At 31.4% G+C, this 9,847-nt stretch overlaps 1 protein-coding gene across 1 annotated transcript; it reads right to left on the reverse strand.

Annotated features, from left to right (window-relative positions):
* Positions 1–267: 267 nt before the first annotated feature.
* Positions 268–9,637, reverse strand: LOC133200335 (thyroid peroxidase-like). The gene is made up of 14 exons (XM_061336153.1): positions 9,493–9,637; positions 9,116–9,230; positions 6,713–6,924; positions 6,331–6,510; positions 6,024–6,069; positions 5,570–5,682; positions 5,268–5,366; positions 5,053–5,139; positions 3,177–3,502; positions 2,754–2,917; positions 2,276–2,488; positions 1,914–2,080; positions 1,370–1,472; positions 268–486 (listed from the first exon to the last, which is right to left on the reverse strand). The coding sequence occupies exons 1-14, from the start codon at positions 9,635–9,637 to the stop codon at positions 369–371; spliced, it is 2,088 nt and encodes a 695-aa protein (XP_061192137.1). The 3' UTR covers positions 268–368.
* Between the last annotated feature and the right edge of the window lie 210 nt (positions 9,638–9,847).

The following is a 9,847-nucleotide window of genomic DNA, read 5'->3' on the forward strand; positions in this document are numbered from 1 at the left end:
CCAAATTCAAGTTATCTGAACGAATTAAGTAAACAAATGTCATGGAATTATTTCAACACATTCGTTTGTAGTTATTGCATTTGGCCCTTACATTTATATGATGTTGCTATGAATGATTCCCTAATTCAACAGATTGACATGCATAAAAGTAAGAAAAAATGCATATTATTTTGCTTAAGGTAAAATATAAATACAAAGTGCACACATGTATATATTATCTCAAATAACCAATAAGGATATGCTGCAAAATTATATGTATGAAAATACAAAAAAATCAAGTCATTTCTATTTATACACAATAGAAATTTTAATTCAACTCAAGAGGTCTAAGCCTGCTTCTCGTCATTCGGTACAGGTTCTTGTGGATGTTAATTATAAAGTCCCACTGAACTTAGAAATTTTCTCCAGTGAATGAAGGGAAAGGGGGATTTCTTCCACTCTGAAAGGTCCATTAAGGGCAATGAAGAACACTTAACACGGGGATTTCTGCAAAAAAGTAAAAATTTTGTTATTTTTGTAAAAGTATGCATAGATATACAAGAAAAACTTAATAATATTATTAAAGATCCTTTTAATCTAATTTAATATAGTCTGTTGTAGTTTGGATTGGTAAATGAATGTTGTGTTTAGAAGTGAAATAGGTGAAGATAAAGAACTGTGATCGATCTCAAAAAACCTAAAAACAATACAAATCAGTGAACGGGGGGAAAATACGCATCCCTGGAAATTCCAGAGGTGGGATAAACTGCCAAGGAGGATTAAGCATCCCGCTGTGAGCACTTTGCATTGTTTAAGAAGACGAGTAATCCGTTGTTAAACTTATTAAGAAGGAGTAATCTGTTGTTACATTTAGTTTAAAATCAAAAGGCCTAAGAATTGGAATGAAATATCTCTAAGAAAAATTAAACTTTACTCAAGAACGTTTTTATAAAATTTTTTTAGTCAAAATACGACAGAGTGATAGGTTGTATTTCAAATAGGATCATTATATCGACCATAGAATTTACAAAAGGCTGACTTCGATCGAGCTTGTTAAAATTCCTGTTACATCAACTTATCTGTCAATACCTCAAGAAATACAAATGAAGCTGGTTTCAATGTGACTCAGAGCTATTCAATATCAGATGGTTAGTTAATCTTTAACCCCACTCCCTACCCCCGCCGGCCATCCTCCGAAGTTCATTACATATGTTATAAATATGTATGAAATTGGTGAATTTATCAAAATCAGAAACTAAATTATCTATTATGAATCTTAAGTTTTCTAATACACAAACGCGCCTTCTTGGTGTATTTGCACTACACCAGTGTGCATTTGATCAATTTTACGTATAGAAATGCAGTAGTGGGATCTACCCCTGATACTTACTTTGATCCTACGAGGTTGAAAACTTCTTCCTGAATTGTATCCAGATTCAGCGTCTCACAAAGAATCTTAGATAACGTCATTTTTCTTATTTCTCTAAGTTGACCTACCAAAAATCATGTTTGTCAAATATTTAGCTGTAGATTTGCTTTGACATGCAGTTTACTTATTTATTAGCTGACATATTTACAAGTAAATGAGCAAAACACAAATAGGATTTATAAACAAACGAAAACTTCAAAAGTTTAACTTGGTTTAAAAATGTTTATCAAGTTGAGACAATACATTTTGGATGTAACAGTGCATTATATTTTTTCTATTTCCAAAAAGCACATGTTAACATTGTTCCATCTTTTTCTGTGTAGCTGTGGGATACTTACATTGTACATGCAAGATATGGTAACCTCAAAGAGTTCACGTTGCAACTGTATCCACGATATATTAATTCATATGTAGGAAACCGTATTTAATCATTTAGCAAAGATTGAATTAGTAGTCTTATTCGGCCCTATCTAATATTTATCCCAAATAAAATACTTGTGTATACCTCTAGAGAATCCCTCTATCCCCCGCTTTTCGTACCAATATCTGTCCCCAAACCTTAGGTCTCTGAACTGCCATCCTAGTAAACATTCGAAAAGTGGACCTACAACTGCGTCTGCGCGAGGTATTTCTGAAATACCTCCAACGAACACATCGATGTCATCAACGTGGCTGCAAATAGAAACACCTACATTCCTATGAACATTTCAATAGACATATTTCCTGAAGAGAAGTGAAGAGTTCTTCTTTTTCTCTTTCCAGAAGCTGTAGTTTATTTGATGTTCTAACTCAAATATTCAATATGCACTATTATTCTTAACAAATAGATTTGACTGGACATCGTTATAAGTATATAGAAACACTTACTCATAAACATTTTGCAATCTTGCAATCGTGTCAGAATTATGATCTTGTAATTCGGAAAAAGTGTTTGCTACCGGAAGTTTACACCACTTCCGCCATTCGTTGTAGGCAGGTAAACCGTGGTCCCGCCCTCTTTGAATGTTGAATGACATTAAGTCAAACGTTACTCCATTTATATCACGAAATAATTCATTTCTGGCGGCATTTTCAATTTGTCTGAAATAGTAAAGTAAAAACAGTTGACTCTAGAATTCATGTCTCCGATGTGTCCAAGCATGATTATTTACGAACTTTTGTAGAGCTTTGAATTAAAATTTATGTTTCAAAGAAAGGATATTTGTTCATTTACGTGATCTAATATTTTTTATAAACAAAATGTTAATATCTCAAAAAAGTCTTAATATATTGTTTCATTATTTGTTATTATTGTTTATCAATCCTAACGTCTGCATAAGAGTTAAAGTGAAGTAAAGTTGTGTACCTATCAATCTTTCTTGAGGGCGTGGCTAATAAAAACCGCGCCAAATCTGGAATGTTTTGTCCTTGTTGTGTAACAACTATATGGGGATCCATGAAGACATCTTCCGATTTAAATACTCTAGATGTGGCAAACATCCTCGTCATATAGCCTAGCTCTGGAGGAATCTGCAAAATGGAAAAAATTAGTTGTTCATTTTTTCGTACACAACAACAAAACATTATTTTATTTTAAAATAAATAACAATAAATAAACATAAAGAAAAGATCTTTAAGAAATTCGGAATTTCAGACATTATTCAATAACAAGGAACTTTGATTAAAACAAAAAAAATGGTGCATTCCACATCGTGCAGGACACAATTGCAAACATGCTTTTAAATGTTATTCTCAAAGTAATCATGAAGTTATCCAAACTTTAAGTTACCTGTGAGTGTCCATATCGAAGTGCTGCAGTAGCAATGACGTTCTTAACAGTGGGGTTCACCTTAGGATCATATTTATTCCAATAACCTTTTTGTCGAAGGTTTAGAGACATTTTTTTCCTAGTATCTTTCCCTAAAATAGCGGGAAGGTATTCCCCGTACGTCACTTGTTGCATAATGGCGCCCATAATCTTCTTTGTTTCCAAAAACACATCTTGACTAGATTGTCCAGTTAATTGGCGTAATTTGTTTGCTATGATATTGTGAAGGCGAAGGAATACGACATGGAGACCACCCAAAGAAGGGAATTCATTTGATCTTTCGTCACCTAGAAATTACATACATTTAGTGAAAGAAAGAACACTGCAGGCTTGGGGCGAATTACATTGTAAAGTAATGCATTACATTACAATTACTTCAAGAATTTGGGCATTAAATCACCTTTACCATTACTTTAAATTCTTAAAGTAATGCATTACATTACCATTACTTAGCATAGTAATGCATTACCATTACTTTTGAAGGTTTTCAAAAATAAAAGTAGAAAACTTTGCAACTATTTTCATAAACATGCATCCCACCCCTTTAAAATTGAACATGATGAATGATAATTCGAATTTAATTTCAAGTACCTGTATTTATTACATTGTACAGAAATAATTAACATATCCATTTATTATACAAAGGAAGTTCGAAATTTTCGACTGCCAATAAAATGAAAATATGTACAAATACACACTTTTTGTGTAACTATATAATTGATGCCATACAGCAATTAAACTTTTGGGGCAATTTACTCCCTCCCCAAAACTAAAACTAATCTTAATAAGACATAAATTAGAAAGATTATTTGGATCTAGTATACGTTAAAATATGACAAAATTTAAATGCATTGACAAACTTGTAAAAAGGGTTAGACAGAATGTACATTTTGCACTTCTAAAAGTAGAATGTCTGTCCTCTGTTCCTTTTGATGCAATGGATTTGTCATAGTCAGCTCAAGCTAGACCAGTTCAATTAATGTTTCATAAACACAGTCAGAAGAAAGGGGCTGGTTTTTGGAGTACTTCTCAAAACAATACATTGTTTTAATTGTTACACAACCTTAAAGGCATTTTGTGATTTGATGACACTCTAAAAAAACTCTTTAAAATATTCTTTGAAATTAAATCAGATCTAAAATAAGTATAAAAAATTATATGTATGGTATTTATACCTTCAACAAAATAAAAAATATATGTAAATAAATATAGAGAGTTTATTTAAAAAGGTTAACCTTTTTCATTCATTTCTATTATTTAAGAAAAAAAATTAATCTTAACAATTACTTCCATGTCCATTTTCATTTTTTTAAATAGATATATACAAAAGAATGCTTTGAAATGCTATGTCATGCCAGCATTACTCTTGATTTGAGAAAGTAATGCATTACATTACTATTACATGTAATGCATTTTTTTGGCATTACACATTACTAGCATTACTTCGAGTTCAAGTAATGCATTGCAATGCATTACCATTACATTTAGCATTACCCCAAGCCTGGTACATCGTGAAATGAAATAACATGTTACCTAATACTTGTTATACCGTATCATGAAAGGAAGTGAGAGCACTGTTTTTTTTTTTTTTTTTTTTTTTTTTTTTTTTTTTTTTTTGTTCGTTAGTTTGTTTGTTTTTTCTTATTTTTTTAGGAGTTAATTAATAGAAAATAACATTGTATTTGAAGTAGGGATGGTAATTCGAAGTATCCGTTGAAAACACAACCAGTTAAAGATTTTTTTTTTAATTTTAGATGCATCACAATATCAAGGCTGTGATGGATCTTATGAAAATCGCCCTTTAGAATTTGAATAAAGATCCGTTTCAATTCCTTACCAGCCAGTTGGCAGAAATCTTCTGTTTGAGATGTCTGACAGGCTCCTCCAGGAGGAAGTATGTCACCTGATGACGTCCTCATGGTTCCTGACAACAGGAAATGACGTCATATGATTAAAATATCAATAATATAAAATGACCAAAAGATTCATGCTGATCTTTTCAAATTTAATGTTAAAGGAAAGTTATGTTTTGATTTTTCAATAATATCATACCAACATGTCCATTAAGATTTTCATTAAATCGTTTAGAGTCTCCATATAACATTCCTGCATCAATAAAGGAAGATAGTCGGTTCACCTGTTGCCTAGGGCCTATAAGGAATGCAGAAACAGTAAGTTATTTTACAAAGGTTCAGAAAATATCTATAATCAATACACATATTATTGTGAATGCCGTTATTCTCTTCTCTTTTTAATTATTCAATATAACAATATCATGGGTTGTATGGCTATTGCAGCTATTCATAAGGATATTTCTTTAAATTTATAAAACTTTTTTAATCTCAGTTAAGTACCTATGCTGCAGCCTTCGTCATGTGGAGTCGGTATTGAGCGAGAAAAATCCATACATGTTCTGCTTGGAAATCGAGCATCGCCTGTTGGGATTTCTATCACATAACACTCAGAGCTATAAAAGGAAATAAAATATTTAGTTTACTTTGAGATATCTAAGAATAAAAATCTACATTAACAAGATGCCCAAGGAACGGTCACCTGAGTATAATACAACAATTTAGAGGATCTTTAGAAGTATAAGATAAACTGATAGATGGTTTTGTTACCCAAAGCAAAAGAAATAGGATGAGCAGGATCGACAATTTAAGATGATTTTTTGTCAAGACGAAAAACAGGATGAATCTACACCATTCAGTCATTTAATGCTTCTTTCTTTTTGTTTTCGTTGTTCCTGTGTGTATGTGTGTGTCTTGCAATAGTTTCATGTGAACAAAGTTTAACGAATCAACTTACTCCGAAGCATCGACTCCACAACAATCAAGAGGACTTCCATTTTCTCCTATAAAAACAATTATCATGAATTAAACGTATACAGGTTCAGACAATTCAAATCTTTCCACTTTTTTGGATGAGAAAAAATTAACTGCAACGATATTCTCTGGTGTATACTTGTAAAAAAAATTTTTATGCATTTTAAATTTGATCTGATTTAATATGAAGAACAGATTACATTTCTTTTGAATGATAAGTATGGATCAAAATTATAATTTACTAGAAGACCAATAAATTTGAGAATTAAGAGTAATGTTTCATTATTCACCAATAACAATGGGCGTAAAAGTCAAGTCGTGGTCTATAAATTGACCGAAGGTGAACAACATCAAATTCCGCTTGCTGTCTGGAGGTGTCAACATATCTCCGGCCAATACTTTGTTACTGATCTCTCTTGGACTTGGAAGTGTGCCTCCATTTCTACCTCTTTGACGCGGACTGGTGTACTCTATTCAAATAAAAAAAATGGCTATGGTCAGCTTTCAATCTTTGGTGACATATAAAATGTCGGGTTTACAATCTAGTTTTAGTTAAAAAGTTGAAAGGAATGGACCTTTTTTTTAAAAAAAAAAATGCAAATCGTAATATTGTCTTATCAATAAATATATTCTGCATTTACAACAAATACGATAAGAATATGGTGTTCTTACCATCATCATAGATGGGTTTTAAATACCGCGCATGGGCCTGCAGTGCCATACCCCATGTTGGATTGCGGAGATTATTGCATAAGCCGTCAGCACTTCGATATCTTGAATTCTTGTATTTTTTACATGAGGTAGGGACTGTATCACACAGTTGAGCCCGGAGAGATCTTTGATACTCATCGCTACTCTCTAAATCTCGAAATGTTTTCCCGGATCTGAAACATTTTGTTATTGTTACATATTTTAGCACATACTAGTACATATACATGAAAGAAAGATAGAAGCAAGTACTATCTTTGTGCTAACGAAGGAAACACAGTATGACTATATGTAAGACTCTAAACTTTGTGACATTTAATGTAGCTGGCGGGTTTACTGTCTGGCTTAAAACACAAACTGAAATTTTGTCAGCTAGATCCATTCGTTTCAAAATTTTATTTCTTTTTTGAGATTAGTCTGCATGGTTATGTTCTAATTGTATTTCAATTGCACCAATGTTGCTGAACACAGCTAATGCTATTTCATTGAAGCACATAGTAAAACACTTTTTACGCCGGTAAACGCAGTTTAAAAATATGCTCATAATTTTAAAAACAAAGAAAAATTTTATCATACTTAGCGCAGTTAAAGTGAAGATCATTTAGAATCAATCCATAAAAATATACTAATATGTGTTCTACCTCAATTTTTTGGCAAAAGTCCTCTTATTTTTGCAATCTTTCATCAAATATATTATATTTTCGTAATATTATTTTACGCGACGTCATTATTTTCTAATGTCTGAAATATTGTTCAACAAATAACTAAAAATAAAGCATGCAATCCGATATTTCAATTTTTTATTGAGAATACATTTAATGCATACTTTGCCAAAGGCATGAAATTATTTCTACTGACATTTTATGAAACATAGAGAAGATATTTATTTTAAATCTCAAGCAATGCGGAGATAATTGGAAAACAAATCATATAATAGAAAAATAGCATGAAATTGGTTTCGATTGTACTTGCAAACCGATTCTAAATTATTTTAATCTGTTTCAAAAAGTGCCAATTTTTTTATTGTAATTGTAAGAAAGTAGCATCGATCTCAATTGATATGAATTAAGGTAGCTCAGTGAACATGGAAACTTATATCGGTATTGCATTTCACGTGTATTTTGAAAAAATAGTATTCATTTTAGCTTCGCATTTTCCAACATAAGGAAAACTTTAAATTTAATTATACGATCTATTTTTGATTACGTTTAAATAAATATTTGTACAGAACACAAAAAGCTTTAATGAAAGTTTTGATTTATACTGCTAAAGATGTTTTGTAGCGGTTTGTAGTTTGATATTGTAAACACGGTAGCTTTTATACGTCGAATTCTATTGTGACGTCAGCAAATCCGCAAGTACCTCAGATATTATTGTTAATGTAATTCATATACGGTACTAATTTTGATGCACCAGATGTGCATTTCTAAAAATTATGTCTCTTCAGTGATGCTCATACCGAAGCGTTGGAAATCGAAAATAATTAAATAAAAAAACTTTGAAGAGCTGAAAAAAGGTGCCAAAGACTGGAGCCAAATACGTCGAAGGATCAGAGCCATGCCTGAGGGAGATAATCCTTAATTTTGAAATAAATTTCAAAATTTTACCACAGCAATTAAATGTATATGCGTCTTTTCAAGCTAGTACCAAAGTACGTAGCTACTGGGCTGTAGAGACCCTTGGGGACTAACAGTCCACCAGCAGAGGCCTCGACCCAGGGGTCATATTGTAAATCATATGCGGTACCAATTTTGATGCACCAGATGTGCTTTTCGATAAATTATGTCTCTTCAGTGATGCCTATGCAAAACGTTGGAAATCCAAAATATTTTAAGTTAACAATAATTTAAAATATATAGTTAACTATAATACTAGTAACTTTAGTGAATCATAGGTTGAAGTTTTTACTAAGTAAATCAAAGCAAAAATGTTTTACTGTAATAATATGAGTATTTTTACTATGGAGTTGAAATTCTGTTTTTTTATATCCCCAGAAGCAAGCGACTTGCATATTTGTATATTATTTACGAAATTACCACAATGTGTTTGCAGTTTAAAACTTAATAAAAACTTCAGATCAAAAACTAAAGATCGTACTTCCAAAACCAACCTAACTGAAAAAAGATACCTAACGAGAATCTTCTTTTAATTGAACTGAAATGTGACTTATTATATATGCATAAGCGTGTTACTATTTCTGAAATTACATTTAAAAAGCATTTTTTTCTATTGAAAGAATTTCTAAATAGTGCTATTGTAGCAATACGGTCAAAATTTTTAAAAATCTTAAAAAGTCTAATATTTGCTCTAGTCTCCTCAAACCTAAATTAGTCTATACCATGTATGTAAAAATATGTCACAAAGTACCTTTGGATGAGATTTTTTATCATACTCATATATTTGTACCCCGCCCTCGCTATCCTGTCTTCGTCTTCCTTCTGTTTCTGGAGAAAAGCAAAGCTGTTGCCGGTATCAGGAATATCTAAAGAGAAGAAAAGGAAACAAATTATCAATGAAGCTTCAGAAAGATCTCATGTTAATCTTTCGTGTTTTTAATAGCTTTATTGTGATTAACTAATTAGTTTTACAGTGGATTTTTTTTTATCTTCTTGCAATACAAAATGGGTCAACAAAAATGAAGTGAATAATGAATTTTTTTAAATGCAAAACTTCCTTAAAAATTTACGTTATGAAAATTACAAACTTATTCAAATAATAATAAATGCTATCTGTATGAAACGTACTGCCATCTCCTTCTCCGAATTTACGTTGAGGATCTCTGTATGTGTCTTGAATAGCGTCAGCAATGACGTCATCAACCTCTACACCACACTCCACATAAAAGTTTGAGAGATACGCGAACAGCAGAAATATATGCATGAAAACCATGTTGACAATTAAACCTTTTTTTTGAAATAAAAGAAAATCATTTAATTCTATTCACTTATACTTATAACAATTAATTTACTTGCAATGATAAGAAATACTTCTTGCAGATTACTAATGCTACATTTACATGATATTTGTAAGGACAGTAGTTTGTTGATCAAACAATTCTCAAACATTTCTCAAAAAAGTTTTGCTCTTTAAAAAAATTAA

This window comes from Saccostrea echinata, unplaced genomic scaffold (genome assembly GCF_033153115.1).
Source record: "Saccostrea echinata isolate AGI-Se365-2 ecotype Australia unplaced genomic scaffold, CSIRO_AGI_Sech_v1 ptg000038l, whole genome shotgun sequence".
Classification (NCBI taxonomy): Eukaryota; Metazoa; Mollusca; class Bivalvia; order Ostreida; family Ostreidae; genus Saccostrea; species Saccostrea echinata.